The 20,564-nt window shown below is 37.5% G+C and overlaps 1 protein-coding gene across 1 annotated transcript in view; it reads left to right on the top strand.

Annotated features, from left to right (window-relative positions):
* LOC140155289 (fibrocystin-L-like) overlaps positions 1-20,564 on the top strand; it is a 68,270-nt gene that overhangs the window by 28,590 nt on the left and 19,116 nt on the right. Inside the window, exons 10-11 of the mRNA XM_072178066.1 lie at positions 133-1,788; positions 18,071-18,274. Of these exons, the coding sequence (XP_072034167.1) occupies positions 133-1,788; positions 18,071-18,274 (1,860 nt within the window). The remainder of the gene's footprint in view (positions 1-132; positions 1,789-18,070; positions 18,275-20,564) is intronic.

Here is a 20,564-nt window from a genome sequence, read left to right as displayed (position 1 = left end):
TACCCCCTCTGTGGAAGACTTTAGCTAAATCTTCCACAGGGGTAGTGTGGATTTTAAATGGAATAGCCCAGTATGCAGCTGGATAAAGAATGACATCTTTGTCACTTACTCAAACATTTGTTCTACCCACAGGTCAACATGCAACCCAGACCTGTTCCCAAGGTAAATTTGGGGAGGAGATTGCAAGTGACCAGTTTGGTTCTACCATTATGATATTCGCCAAAGAACCAGACGAAGATCTTGTCATGGGACGTCTCTCATACATAGAGGTCACTCATGCAGGTCAAGCATTCCGTTTGGGTCGTTACCCAATACACTTCCATCTCAACGGTGACGTGACCGGTAATTACGTTCGAGGCTGCTCTATTCACGGCACCTTCAACAGAGCAGTTACCATTCATGGCGTACATAACCTTCTTGTTGAACATAACGTGGCATACGACATCATGGGTCACGCATACTTCTTGGAAGACGGCATAGAGACCAATAATATCATCCAGTATAATTTCGCCGTATCTGTCCGCCCCAGCAACAGTTTGCTTAATGTCGATGTCACCCCTGCAGCATTCTGGATCACTAATCCCAACAACATAGTCAGGCATAACGCAGCTGCTGGCTGCTCTCATTTTGGCTTCTGGTACAATGCCCCGGAACACCCTGGAGGTCCGTCATCCACGAATACAATATGTCCCCGAAATATACCAGTGCTTGAGTTCCGTAACAACACAGCGCATTCATCAGGCTGGTATGGACTGTGGATATTCCCTGAGTATCATCCTAAAGAAGGTGGTGGATGCAACTCATTGGAATCAGCTCCTGCTAAGTTTAATACCCTTGCTGCTTGGCATGTAGAGAGAGGTGCAGAAGCAGTTAAAGTTGGTGCTATACAATTTCACAATTTCCTAATATCAGATGCAACTGCTGCTGGTTTAGAATACCAGACTACATGGAATGCATGGGGTGTTAATGGTCCGTTAATTAAAGATTCTGTCGTCATTGCTCACAGTGATATTGCTGTGTCTGATACCTCTTGCACGGTAGCAGGAGTTCATCTTCCTAAAAGCAGACATCTTACCGTTGATGGCGTCAAATTCATTAACTTTGATCGGGATGGATGTGCTGCAATCCACACTTGTTCCCACTGCAAAGAAGAGCAGGGCGGTCACCAAACCAGATTCCAAAATATTGATTATTCCAATTCGCCCAACAAAGCCCGATGGAAGTGGGAACATGAAGCCTGGTTGGAAGATCTTGACGGTACTCTAACAGGGACAACCCCCAATTCTAAATTGCTCCCATACAATCCTAACCTACCAGCAGATCACTGTACATGGGGTGATCCACAATATGGAACCATCGACAAGCCTGGAGCCGTTTGTGATGATACTGTAAATTTTCATCGTTTGGCATTCAATAACCCACACCCAACATCGCTTAAATTCAAGCGTGCTGAATTTCTCAATGACAATGGAGTAAGTTATATCAATTTTCACAAGAAGAGGCTCACACATCCTGATGGATGGATGGTCACACTCATCAATGGCTATAAGTACCTCTGGTTCTTTGAAGACATTGATCATGTGACCAATATAAGCTATAATGCTCAATTTGAAGAGTTCGATGATGGAGATTTTGTCCTGATCAGTCATAATGTAACTCAAAAACCTGATAAAATTTTCCTCAAAGAGGGTGACGAAAGAAATGGCACCATAGCAGTTCCAAGCTACGATGTCAATAATCATGGAGACTGGAATATAGACAGCAGTACCAATGTCATCACATATCTCGGTAAGTGTACAGTATATATTTGAAGAGCTGATATGCAAAAGCCCTTGCATCCACCTCCTGCTGAAATTGAGTTATTGGCATGAGTTATAGGGTGGGTAAAAATACATGTTTTGGTGGCTTATTGACCTTTATACCACCTTCCCTTCTGGGGATATTGTATATTTCCCGTTTGGGAAATGTTAGGGAATTTCTGGAAATCTGAACATAAAATGAATATAAAATAGTTTTGTTTTAATTTTTAATGTACAATTGTAGTTTTGAAAGTTCTTCAACTATTAAAAGCTAAAGGATCTGTTTTGGGGTCACTGTGTTTGAAAAAAATCATTTTCATTAACAAAACTCGAAAAATGGCATTTTGCCGAATTTAATTTTAATTCATAATTAAAAAAGTAAATGAGATATTTCAAATTTTCTTTTTGATTTTCCAAGCATTAGTCAAGTTACATAAAGTAGTGCAAAAATGGGCTCAAATTTGAATGCAAAGGCGGTTTCTAAAAAAGGGGTAAATTCATATTGCTGCAAAAGCCCTTACATCCACAAAAGGTGAGATATAAAAGAAATAATAAAATGAATAGGAAGGCTTGAAAGTTGTACCAAACATATTCTTTTAGTTTCTATTCATCAACACTTTATCCAAAACCAAAATGAATCAAATCGAACAAGTAATAATTGCACAATTAAAAAAAAAGTGTTTTTCTCAAAAAGTGGATATAAGGCCTTTTCCAACAAAGCTCTTCATTTGTTGCTGAAAAGAAGACACCCTTTACCTTGCGTTTTGGTGCTTTTGAAGTGTATCTCCACCTACCAATCTGTGCTTGTTTGTGATCTCTATGTAATTATGTATTTGTACTGACAATATGTGACATGCTCCTACTAATTGCAATATAAAACATACAGTCCATTAAAGACGACAAAATTCAATAAACATGGCATCAAAACTAGAAATATCATCCAGTATAATTGAGCCATATTTGTCCACCACACTGTAGCATTATACTGGATCACTCATGACAATGAAGTCTGACACAATGCAGCTGCAGGCAGCTCTCATCTTGGTTTCTAGTGGTACAATGCCTTGCAACAACCAGGAGGTCTGTCATTTACAGATAAAGTGTACAGGGTTGTAGCTACAGTGGGTAGCGGTGGGTGGCAGAGCCCACCACTCAGTTTTGGAGCCAACCACTCGGCTGCAATTTTAGCACTGGAGCCCACCACTCAGAGTCCAAAATTGCACAAATTTATTGAATTAGTCAAGATTTTGCTATATATTTTGACAACAAATTGCCAAGTATGCAAGATTTTCATCAAATGCCACCCAGCACTAAAAATATCCTAGCAACAACCCTGATCCCAGAAATATTCCAGTATTTCAGTTTCAAAACAACTCTGCACATTCATTAAGCTGGTATGGAATGTGGATTTTAGGATTTGGACAAGTAGCTGTAGTCTGTGTGTAAATCTGACCGTATATCAAGTAGTATTTTGTAGTACCCCGTCCTGTTAGGGCTAATTAAGCCTATACTGAGTTTCGATAGTGGTAACCTAACCCTAACCGCCTAAGGGCTGTTTGGCGACGGGAAGGGAAAGAAGGAAGGAATAAAGAGAGAAAACAAAGAAAGAAGTTGTTTGTTCTGGGTAGGATTCGAACCCGAGACCCCTCGCATGCCAAGCACTGGGTCGGCGGCACTTTGCCACGGGTGTTGGGCTTCGCTGGCCAGCGAAACCGCGCCTATAGGGCGATTGCGTCATCACACAATGTGAGATGCACGCAAGAGCAGCGCATATATCACGTAGTACTCTGTCCTGTTAGGGGCCGTCCATATTTTTCGCCATTTTCACTTACGTACAAAGCGTACGTAAGAGGGAGGGAGGGGGTAAAAATTCTGGGTATGTGTACATAAGAAAAATGGCAATTTGTTTGAGCAATAAAAAAATGAAAGTAAAAAATAATGGTATTTTTCAATATTTTATTCACGACTTATAACCAATTGACCTAAGAAAATTGAATTGTTCAATTCGTTTTAACTATTTCTATTATTCTATAACATATGCCAACAATGATTTTCTCTTTAATTTTGAGTCTGATATGCACTATAATGCATTATGATTAGTTCATTTTATACCAAAGTACATACGACAAAAACATGAAACCTATAGTTTACCGGTAAGTGCCGCACACCAGAGGGATATTCTCCTGGTGCCCCTATATATGATGTGATTGCAAGGGTTCTTTAGTGGAAAAGACAGTACTGAGATGCTCAGCAGATTTTGGGGTGCATTAGTCATTAAGTTTAGATTCGGGCTGCATTTTAAGCTATTTTAATTTATTGATGGCTCTCGTTTTCATGAAAATATGGTTTTAAAAAAAGTTGTTGTTTTTCAGCATTTCTCAACTCATCTGTAAAAACCAGATCAATCCAGAACCAACTATCCTCCTGGAACACTTAACTCTACTGACCCTAAACCTAATCGAACCCTTAACCTAAACTCTAGCCCCAATCCAACAATTTTGCTATTAGTATAGTACTCATGGAAATCCTTTGCCATTTTATTTGTACGTAACTCGAGGGAGGGAGGGGGGTATAAAGTTACGTACGCTTTGTACGTAAGTGAAAATGGCGAAAATTATGGACGGCCCCTTAGGGTTAACATAGCCAGATGGTAATGAGAACATGGACATAACTTAGTTGATTTAGATGGTTGCTTTTCTACAGTAGAAATTTCATTTGAAATGAACACTCTGCCAACAGCTGTTTGCAATCAGATCGTGATCGTATCTGTGCGCATTTTGAAATACGATGCGAACTTGCAACCTTGGATACTTGATGACAATACTAACCAATCACAAGTGAGTTGGCATAGTTGGATTCACTTTCGCGTCACGCACGCACATGGGCGTTTATCACACAGCCCTGTTCATGCAAATGGGCTATTCCATTCAAAATCCACACCACCCCTGTGGAATATTTTGGAAATATCTTCTACAGAGGGGTATGAATTTCAAATGGAATAAACACATTAAGTAGCTCCATTTGAAACTCGCCCTCCCTCTTTGGAAGATTCAGGTTGAATCTATCTCAGAGGGTGTATGAAATTCAAATGGAACTGCCTTTAATATGCTACTTCCATTTGAAATTCATACTCCTATTTTGGAAATATCTTCCACAGGGGGAGTGTGGATTTTAAATGGAATAGCCCAATAAATTTGCACTCAACTCTACCCTCTAGAATTGGTCAATGCATTATGGAATTTCATTGCATGGCATTCAATAACACTAGTACAGCCATTATCCTGAAAATACCATTTTTGTGGGGATTTGGGCTCCTTGCACAAAGTCCACACAAACAGATGTCTCATGTGTTTCTTGTATACAAAAAAGCAGACAAACGAAGTATTTTTTTTCAGTGACACTTTCAGGATATGTCAAGTGTGTGCTAATGATGAAACCTATTAAATTTGAATGGTAGTCGACATCTACAAAAAGAATAACGAAGTATTCAGAATTCATTACGTGCAGGTACTAGATAAATTGCACACTTAATACTTAGTCACCGGACAGCTAACAAAAATCCTTTAACACAGGACATATGGGAAAGATGGGATCTTTTGTTGACCAATCACCCATGCAATAATAGCTTGTCAGATTAAAGAAATGATGTTTTTCCTGGTGTATTGTAGTAATTTTGGGCAATGACTAAGTAAATAAAGGGTTCCCAAACCAATGCTCATTATTTAACTTTTACAAGGACAAATTGAAATAGTTACTTCTACATGTTATAAAACTATTATGTTCCATGCCACACACCAACTCTCACTGTTATAATACATGTTTTACTCTCCATGTACAACTTTGTAGTTGTGACTTTGCAGTACAAGGCCTAAAAGATGATTATAATAAAATAGGCATGATCATGAGTGACTGGTCTACTATCTACAAGCCATGATTGAAATTTTTATGCACTATAGACTGAAAATTACTACACTATTTATTTATTATGAACTTGCATGATGCAAGCAATTGTTTATTTTTGCATAGGCCTAATAGAAGTCTTTTGCAGTGAAGTTTCAGAGCTTTTCAGGTTGAACATCCATAACCACAGATGGATATCATCATGTTATCACTCCTCATACATAGGTCTGTTTTAGGTAATCATACCACTGAACATGCTGAAAGCCATAATATAACTAGTTTTTGTGGGTAAGGTATTTCATAAAATCTACAGATGTATACACTGTAGGCCTATATAAATGTGATTTCTGGCATTGCATTTTACATTCATCTGTTTGTTGTTATGATCAACATTCTCAATGGTTAATCAGTCACCCTGTATGTATACCAGGTTTAAAAAGTTGGGGTGGCATGCAAAAGATGAATCTGTAAGGACGAAATGTAATCAGTGATGCCATTCAGTAGAGTGATTTATTAACTTATCTAAAACTAACAAGTATCTATTTAAATGGCGTGATTGGGGCTCGAGCAAACTGGCATATAAAAATATTGAGAGAGAAAAAAATCAGGCCTCAGCGGGGATTGAACCCCGGTTGCTGGATTACCGGTCCAGAGCTTTACCACTGTACTACCTGAGTTCACAGTCGGTACTCAGGCAATCTCAACTTATATTCCCATGATAACTCTCTCATTGTGTCTCAGCGGCCAATTATATATTGTATCTGTTTACTAAGTATTGTTAGTAATATGTGTTAATAATAATATATATACGGTATACAGCAATCAATATATATATACAGCATTAGCATCTGACTTTAGCTTAAACATACTAATCATGATTTGTTGCCAATTAAGTCAATGTTTTAATTAATAGATAACTTTCTTTTGTTAATATTTCGTTATCATAATTATTCACTTGGCTTACTTTCCTGTTAAACAAATCTAATAACTAAATGTAATGTTTAAGAATAATTAGGCCGTTTGTATACATTAATTATGCATCTTTAAATTAGGAAGGACGGGTTTACATTTTGTTTCTTCATGTGCATTAATTTTTTTAAATAATATTTCTTTGGTTATAAATTTATCTTCACTTCCTTAAAATAACCTAATGAGCGCAAAATGTATCTGTGTATTAGAATGCATATACTAGTCATGGTAGGATAAAATGCAAATCTCTTATTTGACTAGAAAAACCTCTTTTCAAAATAGCCAGCCCATGTTTTGATACAATTATTGTGTCACAAAAGGAGATTTCTAACTTCTGAATCACTTACAATAGAAAGACCTTGGGCTACTCTTAATACTTTCTGGGTGGAACAATGCTCCTTGTGTGTATTAAGTGGCAACACTATTCTGTTTTACCGGTTCTTCACTGTGCATGACTGCTTAAACTTAAGGACAATAATACATCTAAGATAATACATCTAATTTTGGGTGCTTAATACTCCCAATTCACTCCTACTTACAGTGAGACCTGTGGAGCTAAATACAAAAATATCAATAAACTGAGTCTGGGCCTAAATTGAGTATAATTTTTGAAAAAGAGACTGACAGGGCAAAATTCTATTTATATAGAAAAAGGTGTTTATATGGCAAGAGCTTATCTAAAATCTGTTGAAACCTATTTCCAATCGGGCCATTGGGTGACCGAAACACAAAAAGGAGAGTGAAAATTAGGGTAAATGCATCTTCTCTGGTAAATGTAGTCGCACAATCCCATCGCCCATTTCTAATTGGTACACCCCACCCTGGGCTTATTGCTTGACTACTGAGTGGATCTTTTATTAATAACAGGAATGTGAAACTTAACTTATCTACTTATCTAAAACAGAACATTCTAGTTGATCATGATAATACTTGCTATTCAACAGTTCAATAATTATTTATCGAGCTACTGATGTATGTTTGTAATATATGGCAATTTCCTTCCAGCAAAAAACACTCAATCAATCTATCCATTCTCTCCACCACACAAAAGGATAAAAAAAGTCATATTTTACAAACATGTTTATGCAGCTCATGATCAGAAGGGAATCTCAAATCATCTTCTCTGCTCAAATAAACCAACATTTAGAAACCAGAATCCACAATGGTCTGGGAAGAACTAAATTGCATAGCAAGCTATTATAATATTAACAACCAGCTATAAATATAAAAGAGTAAACCTATTCAACCTCATCATGTAATTTGTATCACTATTGTATTTTAATGCTTGAGTGGCAAATAATGTACTTATAAGGGCTGAATAGAGTTATCTCAACAAAACTAACATTAAACAGTTAAACGCACATCCACAATAGAAGTCTGCAGCTATTGACAACCCATTGTATTCACCTCTGAGAAAGTTTCCCTGTGTAGCACAGGGATACTTCTCGGTTTTTTTCTAAGTATTAAGTGTGCAATTTATCTAGTACCTGCACGTAATGGTACTAATTTAGTTGGACGTTCACAAAGTCACCCAATATTATACCTTATTAATCTGCATTGGCAACTCTGTATTCCGTGCGATCCAACCAGAGGTTGGTCCATATAGTCGTGCACATAGTCGTGCATAGCCGGTTTTGCCTACCGTTGCCATTGGTTACTTAATTTATACTTCTATCTCAGACTGGCTGAGGGCCAATCAAGTGGAAGTTGCCCAATAGTCATGATAGTATATCCCCATTGACTCGGTCGCTTTTAGAGTCGTAACGATGTGGTATAGACTTGCCAGCCTCGTGTACGCCGCTTGTACACAGAGACTGGCTTATGCCACTGTGTGTGTCATTGGGATCTATACAAACGTAGCAACATTTTTTTTTTAATTGAGTCAATTTATATAAAATTGGTACTCACATATCTGATTTCTAAATCATAATTTAATGTATCCAAGTACCTTACACTTGGAATTTGTGATACTTCAAAGATAATTTTTGAGCCATCGACCTTACGAGATGAAACAATGCAAGTCACAAGATCTCGCGAGATTCTCGCGAGATGACCCACCTCTTTACAGCCGGTTTCTGTCTTCAAGTCATGTTCGCGATACAGCCACGCTTGGTTGCAATCTGGGGTCGCGACTAATCAGTTACGTCGTTAACAACGAGTAACTTAATGGCTGGGAGGCTGAGAAAATTGTGTCCATAAAAGTGTTTGAGCGTGACGATCAGAAACCTCAAAAAAATATTTTTGTTGAGCCACCCTTGATATGCTAAAGATGTACAGGTACATTGTAGGATATAAATTGGATGGTAAATAAGCCAAATATTGCAAGAAATCTACTAGCTAAAATCCTACCGACCACGCAAAAAAATGACCGTCCATGTGAATGTAGGCCTAATATTGGAAACGTAAAATCCCTACTAGTAATAGCTCTACTTGTCACTAATCGTGACGCGTGATCAATTCGTGATAAGAAGGTCAAAGTGGCTGATCAATGTGTGGGCAAATGTTCAAGTGCCTTTTTGACCAATCGCCTTTCTAGCAGTAAAATATGGGGACCAATCAGGTTTGCAAACACATCAAGGAAATTGGTACTTGACTTCATGAATGACTCATCCGTGTTGGGCGAATTGATGATGATGATAGCGATTACGTAACGCTATGACAGAAGATTTTGTACATTGAAACGCCTACAATGTTATAGCATCGGTAAATAATTAATTGAAATGATGTTGCGCACACCTATGCTATATTCCATCGCTTTTGTTTACACCACGCCAAGGAAAGCGTCCACTTCGCTTCAAAGTATCCACTGCAGACAGACGTGAAATTCATTCGGTCTCATTCATCAACATCTGCTTCCAGGCTTTTTCCAAAATTTCGAGAAACTTGTTCTTCTGTTATTTATCCAGCGTGATATTAAAATCAGAAGCTGGCTTGCATGCATGCAATTGTGGCTATTTTATTATGATTTTGGGATGTGTCTTTGTTTCAGTTTCAGCGTCAAAACTTCGTGCATGTTAAAATTTACCATCGCTTAAGAATTGCGTTGAACTTTTTTCAAACTCCGTGTAAATTTTACAAAATTCATCAAGTACAAATTGTTTAAAACTTTTTCAAACTACGTATTGACTTTACGCTTGTTGCATGTTAAAATTGACCATCCCTTAAGAATTGCGTTGAACTTTTTTCAAACTCCGTGTAAATTTTACAAAATTGTATAAAACTTTTTCAAACTACGTATTGACTTTACGCTTGTTGCATGTTAAAATTGACCATCCCTTAAGAATTGCGTTGAACTTTTTTCAAACTCCGTAAATTTTACAAAATTCATCAAGTAAAAATTGTTTAAAACTTTTTCAAACTACGTATTGACTTTACGCTTGTTGCAGTTGCAATTTGGAAATCGGTTGTTCTCTTTGAATTGACCATCCCTTAAGAATTGCGTTGAACTTTTTTCAAAGTCCGTGTAAATTTTACAAAATTGTTTAAAACTTTTTCAAACTACGTATTGACTTTACGCTTGTTGCATGTTAAAATTGACCATCCCTTAAGAATTGCGTTGAACTTTTTTCAAACTCCGTAAATTTTACAAAATTCATCAAGTACAAATTGTTTAAAACTTTTTCAAACTACGTATTGACTTTACGCTTGTTGCATGTTAAAATTGACCATCCCTTAAGAATTGCGTTGAACTTTTTCAAACTCCGTAAATTTTACAAAATTGTATAAAACTTTTTCAAACTACGTATTGACTTTACGCTTGTTGCATGTTAAAATTGACCATCCCTTAAGAATTGCGTTGAACTTTTTTCAAACTCCGTGTAAATTTTACAAAATTCATCAAGTAAAAATTGTTTAAAACTTTTTCAAACTACGTATTGACTTTACGCTTGTTGCAGTTGCAATTTGGAAATCGGTTGTTCTCTTTGAATTGACCATCCCTTAAGAATTGCGTTGAACTTTTTTCAAAGTCCGTGTAAATTTTACAAAATTGTTTAAAACTTTTTCAAACTACGTATTGACTTTACGCTTGTTGCATGTTAAAATTGACCATCCCTTAAGAATTGCGTTGAACTTTTTTCTTATTTTGTTTAAATTTTACAAAATTCATCAAGTAAAAATTGTTTAAAACTTTTTCAAACTACGATATTGACTTTACGCTTGTTACAGTTGCAATTTGGAAATCGGTTGTTCTGTTTCAACTTTGTGCAAGTTGTTAAAAACTTTTTCAAACTTTGGTTAACTTTACAAAATCATGTGAAGGTTAAAACTTGCCATCGCTTAAAGTTAAAATGGGTTTTTTCTTACTTGTTTATTTAAGACTTCGTGCATGTTAAAATTCAGCATCACGCATCGCTTAAGAAATGGGTTAATACTCCGGGTCGATTTGACGAAATCATGTAAAGGTTACAAATTCAAAATTGCCATATGAGATTTACAAAAATGGGTTGAACTTGTTTAACTTATTTCAGTTTCAACTTTAAAATCGTACTTCGCTTTTAACTTAAAAACTTTATAGGCTGTAACATGTTACAATTCGCCATCATGCATCGCTCAAGAAATGGGTAAAAGTAGAACGTTCCCAAACTCCGTGGTCGAGTCAACTGCAAACTTTTAAAACTTTGTGTGTAGGTTAAAACTTGCTATCGCTGGAAGATAAAGCGAGATAAAATGTTAGATCAAATAAATTTACTATTTCCCAGAATCTTATTAGGATATTTTATAGTTGAATGTCTTAAATTGGGAGTTGTATTTAATAGCGATAGCATATTCGCGGACGCGCAAGTAGAATTTCAAATTGCTATTGCTTCAAAATAAAGTGTGTCAAACGTAGTAAAATGTCACATTTCAGTAACACAAAACAAAACAATTTTGGTGATCTGATCGTCGTTTCGTTGTTTTAATGTTTTAGGAATAGGCCTATGTTTCTTTGAACTGAAATTATATATGTTAAATTTGAAGTTTTTATTTTGTATAGCGATGGCCTGTTTGAAGAAAGAAGTTCACGTAATTATTTTGTATTCGCTTGCATCCCCGCTTACTGTCCGCTCCCACTTGATTGGGTAAGCATCGGTTCTCACCTGAAAAAGGAATTGATCTAAAGTTGACAGGAGTAATACTATGGATGCGCCTTGATCGTCATCGTTGGCAATGCCAGCATGTTTATGTTAGAATATGTCGATATAAAATGCATTGGGTAATTTGTATTCACCCATTTCTGACCGAAAAAAAGATTATTTTGTTGAGCCGTAAGTATCACGTGCTATTTCCACTTAAAAATCTGGGTAATTTCTCCAAATTTTAGGGTAGCCCATAATTTCTGATTACAAATGGATTATATAAAACGCGATTTATACAAATTAAAGTTGCCGTGTTCAATTGCATGCTAAGCCTTTCAAATCTATTCCTGCGCCATGACCACTCTATCTACTGTGTGTACATGCCGAATAATTGTTATTGTAATTAGTGGTAGTCATGATCGTATTAAACTAAGTTAAAATCAGTTTAGTTATTTTAGCATTGCCATTCCTTGAAGGGTGTAGACATATGGAAACCTTGCGGTGGCACAATGGTGAGAATGTTTTCACTCTAACTGGTGTATACTCTCATTATGTAACATCAGTATGTCTCTTCAATTCTCCAATGTATGCAGGTTTATCACAGGCAGCACTATACTAAAAAGCAGTAAACCTCTGACGAGCGTGTATAAGCCCTTTCGCAATTTTTCAAAATTGCAACTGCGCATGCTCAGACATCGTCACACAGTTCTTCAACGAGAGATAAACACGAGGAGGCTGCAGTGCATTTGCAATGCGGTGAACTGTGCTGTTTGCATACAAACAATTTGTACTGGAATTATGCCGATTATTTTGTCTTTATTTCTTCATGATACATTGTTTGATTAAAGGAGGATTTCGTGATCCTAGCATCCTCTTTTTATGACATGTTTCAGTACATATCCACGAAAAAAGCCTATTCCCAAAATTTCAGTTGATTCCGATTTTGCGTTTGCGAGTTATGCATGATTATACACATGTCACTTGTATGACCCACCCTAGGACCCCCGGGGGATGTGCGTCATGGTTGGGTCATTTACCAACCAATAAGTGACGCAGGGTACGGTCATTTACTCAAATTAATCTTCAAGAAATATTTTGTACATAAACATTATTTAGCCAGAGGTTTCCAGTGATATAACAATCTCAACTTTTTTGAGAACAGTTGGGGATGAGGCTGTGGATCACAAAATACCCCTTTAATAACCAAAGTTAAGCATTCCAAACTAATAATTGCCCTTTCAGACAACCACTCATTTCATGATTCAATCCTACATTTTACAATAGTTACAAGGCCCTTATAATCAATCAATCCATTTTGCTTCGATCCACCTCCAATTGGTTCAAATAGAACTAAAGTGTGTGATATCATGTCATGTCATAGTCTCAGTCCCAGCTTGCCAAATAAGGCAAGTAGGTAAACAGCAATGCAGTGTTATGAATCCCGTATTAATCAACACAATGTATGCAAGTATGCGCGTTGCTATGTAGTCGCTGACATGAAAGGCGATATCAGACGATTGACACCTCAGTGGCTACAAGCTTGCTAGTCTCCACAGCAGCCAGTTTGGTTCCGCTCCTCCACACAAACAGTCTGCCAATGGTCACGAACTGGTCCTTTTGATTCGCTAACGGTTTTCTGCCGACGCATCCAGCTTGACGTCAAACAAAGCTTTCAATTGGTCGATCGGCTATACGGCTACTTTATTATTCATGAGCAAGTTTGACCCGCCATCTCGCCATATAGACTGAGGTCAATCAAGTTCCCGTATGTACAGCTCTACGGCTACTTACGTGTAGCCAATCAGAAACGGCATTATAAGTGGCCATTGGCAGACTGCTTGTGCGGAGGGAGCGTAACCAAACTGGCTGCGGAGGAGACTACAAGCTTGCGTACATTTTGCGCTTGCAGTATCTACAAATACAATGTATGTGTCACTTACACGAGTCACGCCATAATAAATCAGCCATAGCCAATTGAACACCTTTTTCTTTGGACATTCATTAACCAACCCTGGGCAATCACCAATCATCATTCCAAGACAAGTCATGTCATTAAGAACAAATAAAGGTCCATTCATACTACCACCGCATTTGCAATGCTTTAATTGCTTTGCAATGCATTGCCGCAATGCATCGTACTGCAAACTACTCCATTGCAAATATCCCCATAATTAAATAGAAGCCTATATTTTAACTTGAAATCAATCACTTGACTTGCATAGCTGCAAAAGTTAGCGATATATGGACAGCGCAATACAGTTATGCATCTCAAATGCAATGGTAGTATATACCAACCTTTAGAACCAGTGCCTAACCAGGATTTCAAAACATAGCAAATGGAGCACAACTTGTACAATGTACTTTAAAAAACAATTGGCCACACAACTTACGAATTGTTGACCCCAACTTTTTTTCACCCAGTGCAGTCCTCCCAATCTATAAAGGGGGGATGACAGTTAAAGCTAAAATTTAAATACAATTTTCACAGCGTTTTAACATTTATAAAATTTATAGGGCCTATATCAATACCCTTCAATGTCCTAACATCAACAACCAAAAGGAAGCATCATATCCCAAATTTCAATAATTCCAGCAACTAATCTTTGCTTCTTTAACATGTAAAACACAATCGCTCTATTGTTAACCCCCACTTAAGTTTCAACACTAACCCATCATCTACCAACAGCCTATGCACCAATAACCAGGAAGACACCGCAACCCAGCCCGCCCACAATGGCTACACCACTATCAAAAACTATCATAATTAGATTGTCTAATGGCAAATGTTTCAACATTACACACACATTCTATTCACCAACAATTTCACCAGGCCAAGTGTCCATGCTCCTATGTTTTCCTTCAACCATACCCCTACTGTCTACCTCATTTTAAACCTCTACCCTCTCATTTTACCTTCTTACAAACATTTAACTAATTACCCCCACCCATCGACTCCAAATCCCCACAAGGTTCTGAACAGAAACAAAACATACATCACCCAACCTAAACCAATCAATCACAAACACCATCAATGATCACCACCAAAACACATGTACCAAAACAAACCACCCAAGCAGAAAACCGCGAAGCCCAAGAACCGCTCTAGCTATTCATGTTTTTACCTGAACGGTCATGGATCATCATAAATAGTCATGGAATATCATGGAAATTCCTGCAACAGGATTATAAGTTTGACTTAACAAATATGCACTGCCAAACATTTGGAAACCATTCCTGGAATATCCTGAAACCGACTTATAACTGTTTACAAGATGGGTAGCTATTAAAGAGGATTACACAAGAGTTGTGAAAAGTTGTATTGTCACATGGTATTAGTGGTAATTGAGTTTACTTTACTCCTAGGACAAGTTTCAATCAAGTGAATTCTATCTTAAGCATGAATGGTTACCAAATATGTCTCTTTTATAATGGCTTAATAGGATCATCTTTTTTCTCCTTATCATATCAAGTAAATGATGTTTGCATTTCAGTTAACAAAAAATTGCTATATCCACAAATCCTCTGTCAGGACATTCCAGGAAAACATTTTGACAGTCACAAGGGTTCTGAAATAAATTATCATGGTTTTTCCTTAATATTGTCATGTTTTTTCCTGATGGAATATTAAGCAGTCAGTGGTAATCCAGTGTAGGGATCTTTCATGTCCTTTCAGGTAGATCCATGTAGATTCAGGAATTAAAATGGTATTTTCAGGATATTGGCTATACTAGTGTAAGGGAGCACGGTGGCCAAGCGGAACGGGCTACGACTCATAATTGGAAGGGTGCGGGTTCGAGCCCCGTCGACACCATCGTGTTGTGCCCTTGAGTAAGGCACTTTATCTCGATTACTCCTTTCCACCCAGGTGTAAAATGGGGAGCTGTTATGAATACTGTCCATTGAGCGCCGCCCAATGGTATGAGCATGCCTTGGGCATTGTATGGCAGCTGACATATTCTAATAAATATGCCAACAGCTACATGTATGGCACAGTTAATGTTCCTTATCATAAGATACGCATCACTCTTCCACTTGGCTGGATGCTTATTCTTGTCGGAGGTGAAAGGTATATATAATTTCTTCTTTCACAACATTGATCATGTGATCATGCAAGTGTACAGTAGACTTTGCTGAACAGTGATTTTTGCAGGGAAATTAAGTGAATAAGGATATATACATTAGCCGTCCAGAACATTGCAATAGAACTCTATGATCACCAAGAAGAAGACTGCCGGCTAAGTAGTAATTAGTAAAAAGAGTGATTATATTTGATTATATTGTATGCATGTGCAATTGTTGTCCTGTATCAAGCATATTTTTCTTTCAAATAAGATTTTGTTAGCTTGATCAAATAGTGTATTGATGTTGTGCATTTGTGTTATGTTTGTGAATTTGGGTAAAAGGTGATTTTGGCCTTCAGCCATTGCAGCTTGTAACAATAGTGTTTTCCAAAATAATGGTCTTCTATGCAGTAATAAGCTCTTCTCTTGGAGATCTCTCGAGCAAGCTTTCTGCTCCACTTGACAGACAGATAACACAGTATGTTGGTCCAGCAAAATACCACAGTCCGTTGATGGAGATTTTTCAGTCTGCCACTTTTTTGAGTTGACAAAAAATTACGCACTATTGGCTCTACTACCATCTTTGGCATATTTTATTCTCTCCAACACACACAAGAACTGCGAACGGAAGTTTAAAGATGTCACACAATAATGGTAACTTTTGTACCACCACTGGCTAGCATAAGTTTCAAAGAGTTCCCTCGTATAACTATAAAACTGCTCACAAGACCAATTTCTCTCCAGATCTTATATCTAATATCTTACCCTTCTAGAATAATCTTCCAACAATTATAGTACAGTACATAATTTCTAAATATAGCTCATTAGATCACCACAAGCTAATCAGAATCATTAATCTGTGTACATTATTTCTAAATATAATACATTACCTCAACACAAACCAATCAGATTTCATTAGTGTGTATAGATAGTCATAATAGCACCACCACTTAGTGTTCTAGAAACTTCTAGGGCAATCATGGTCATTCTAGTGGTTATGAGTGTTTTCCAGCATTTTCATTGACTTTCCAGAACGTTCCAAGTAGCGATAAATATCAGAATATGGTAAACCCCATGTCTGATGATAAAATACACATCTTTTAATGAATACCATGGAATATTTGGTGATCTGGAATAGTATACTATCACAATTCAGTACCTAGTAGGAATCAATTCAGGGCTCATCACCTGCCATTTCACTGACACCGTTAACCTTGGAGAATTCAGCAAGTAAAGATTATAAAATAAATAATAAACAAATAAATGTTGGAATTTATACAGCGCCTTTCACATGTGCCCATGTACCAAAGCACTTTACATTTATTCCGCTGTTCGTTGCCCAGGGCATGCTCATACCTTTGGGCGGTGCTCAATGGACAATATTCAACAGCTCCTCATTTCACCCCTGGGTAGAAAGAGGCAAGTAAGGTAAATCGCCTTGCCCAAGAGCACAACATGATGGCACCGCCAGGGCTCAAACTCGCAATCCACTGATTACAAGACAGAGCCTGTACTGCTGCACCAACGTGCCCCCTCCCAATTATCTCTTGTCTCTTGGGAGAGTTAGCAGCAGTACAATTCAGGATTTTTAAATCCTTACTTACAGAATGGTCGACTGCAGATCCGTCGGATAATGCTTTTTCAATGGGAAATGAACTTTGCTGCTTGGATGATGTCACGATGAGGTTAGCATTTATTCCGTATTGAAAAGCGTGTTCGGGCGGATCTGCACTCGACAGACCTCTTAAAAGTCTATTTTTGATCCTCATTGACCTGTCATCCTAGGCTATTTAATAAAAGACACTTAATTTCATGCCCATGTGACCCATGAGTGCCACCATAACAAGACCACATTGTGCTACGATGCTAACAGATGGGAACTTTTCAGACAAATGTTATCGAAGTTGCTAAAAACGTAATAGGCGTATTCATTACACATTGTGAGATTCTGTTTTTCACATATGATTTCAAGAACTAAATTTTGGAAGTTTTTACTGATAGAAAAAAAAGTTATTGATGGAAACTCTTACAATAATACTACAAAGTTGCAAAAACACTGACATATTTGCTTGAAAATCTGGACATGTATGTTGTGATTCCAATTTAAATACACAGGAAGACCACCCACTGTGCCTAAGGTCACTTTTCCAGACTTCCTGTTTACAAGCTGCAATGTCAGCGACCATCTGGTCACATGGGCAATGGCATATTACATGTAATTATGTAGCCTAAGGTGACTGTTGACGTACAATTTTTGCTTCTATTTTGCATTGTATTTGAACAGTTTCTGGTAAAGGTGAGAGTAAGCCTCGAGATTTCAATATTGACCTGGATGTTCATCAGTGCTACTTTGAAAATTGCCTCCAACCTGTCGGTGATCCCCCACCTCCAGAAGAGCGACCAGAAACGCCTCTTTTATGGTCTGACACTAATTCATGGCTGCCAGATTCGAAGCCATCAGAGGGAGAGGATGTTGCGATCAAACAAGGTGAGTACTAGAAAATTCAGCATTAATTGTTTGGGATTAAAAAGAATATCTTTTTTGGCCAAATAAAACAGCTCAATCCTGATTCATAATTAGTTCGAACTGATTGGCGATAAAATTTTGATATTAGCCAATTTTTTGGAAATTATACAGGCCAAAAACATGGATTTTCAGGGTATTTTTTGAATGCTGTTTTTGCTGTTACAATCAGTTTTGTAGTATAGTAGAGAGACCCGCATGTTTGAGACCCAGACCATGAAGTCCGAGACAAAGACGGAGACCGAGGATACCCCGTGGAGGATACCAGAACAATAGAAACTCTAGACAGGGATTCAAGTCCCCCAGCAAACTTTAAATGGTAATAACTTTGTCCTCCAAAACCTAAAATAATGCACCTTTGATTCCATAGAGCAAGCTTCCCCTGCTATAATTAAGAAATAGTAAAAGCAAAAATTCTTTATTTAAATTTTTTTCATGGAAGCTGTACATAAATCAAGGTAATTGTGAAGCATGAGTTTGTAGGAAAATGAAAAGGATGAAAAATTAGGCCTACTTTTCATGAATAAACGTGTCAGTCCTGTCGTAATATAAGACTGTTCATTGGGGATTAAGATTGTATGTATTTTTTTCAGTTTTGTTAACCCAGTTTGGGTAATAGAATTCACCAGTGAGACCTAAGCCTGGTCTTGGACTCGGACCTCCTGGTCTCAGTCCGAGACCAGCTCAATAAGACCAGCAAAAGTGCTTCATTTTGAGTGAGCATCTGGCAGCCCATGGGAAAAGCAGCCGCATGATCGACAGAAATTATATAAATAAACCAGGTTCGCCGTCGTAAATAGAAAGGAGACAAGCAGAAAAAGTGATTCCTCCCAGGAATCGAACCCAGAACCACAAGCAGGCGCGTATCCAGGAATTCGTAGACCGGGGCGCAAATTCAGTATGTTTGTTTTGTGAAATACAATATGGCTGCAAAGTGGCCATCCCGGAGCGCTTGCATAAACCTATAGGCCTAATTAGTAATTTATTGCTTATAACATATGGGTGTCTAATACAGAAGCAAAAGCAGGCAGTTGTTTATCCATACACAAGGGGGTGTTTGAGGGGGATGTCCCCCCTCAGAAGTTTGGAAATCTTGCAAAATGAAGGTCCAATTGAAGCCATTTTGGTGCATCATTTTTACACTATTTCCTTGTTTTAACAAAATGGGCCCGAACTCAATTTTCAAAATCATTACACAGGTCCACTGACACTTCATAAGACTTAAGACTCGCAATTATTAAAGCATGTAGGCCGATGGATTGATCATGTTGATGTTTGTTGTATGGGCGGAGAGCCATACTTTAATTTTGTTTTGCAATATTTGTTCGCACGTTTAAGGGTTTATCTAGCCACTGTGTAGATTGAAAGTTGCAGGGTATATAGTATGTAATCGAATGAAGAAGTAGATAGATTTTCTATGATAATATGTGTTCAGGAGAGGAGATATTTAACAAAAACAAAAACACCCAAGTCCGTCAAATGCACGAATAAGAATACGTGTATAGTATAGGCGTATCCACCATTGGGGAATTGCCGCAGCTGATTAGAGTCGTTCATTTCGTGCGGTACATGATTAGAGTCGTTCATTTCGTGCGGTAAATAGCGGGCAATGGGTGTATTTTTTGTTTGCTTTTGTGCTGCTTTTTGAAAACACTCGCGTTCGCTATAAAGTCATTAATTTATTTGCACATACCTAGTCTCCTACACAGCCAATTTGTGTCGGGCGATCCAAACAAACATCGTGATAGCCACATACAGTCTGGCCCGAGGCACAGATAATCAAGTGTTTGTTTACCAGTGACCTTCAATAAAATCGATACTGTAGTACAAACATGCTATATACAGGGTGTCCCTGAAAGAACTGTATCGTCAGAAACTTAATTGTTTGGGTATTTTAACGCCACAACTAAACAAAACTAAATAGGCCTACTTGGTGTGGTTGAGCAATAAATCAGCTATCACATACTTTTTGAATTTTGACAAAAAGACGAAATATTAAGATTAGAAATTTAATAACGTGGCATAATCACTGCGCATCATAATTTTTACTTCATTTACTGTATAAAATATACATCTTTTGACTCATTATGACACCAGAATTTTTTTTCTTTTTTGAGAAACAAAAATCCTTCCAAACTTTACATAGAGCCAAAAATTTACAAGATTAATTTTTTTATTTTGGCATAACAATTTAGGGAATTTTGTTTTTGTTTGTTAACGTTTGTTTTAATACGCAATGAAAACTGAAAACTTT

Source organism: Amphiura filiformis, chromosome 1, assembly GCF_039555335.1.
Source record: "Amphiura filiformis chromosome 1, Afil_fr2py, whole genome shotgun sequence".
Lineage (NCBI taxonomy): Eukaryota > Metazoa > Echinodermata > Ophiuroidea > Amphilepidida > Amphiuridae > Amphiura > Amphiura filiformis.
Note: the sequence above shows the minus strand (reverse complement) of the source record. Positions and strands in the feature narration are given on the sequence as shown.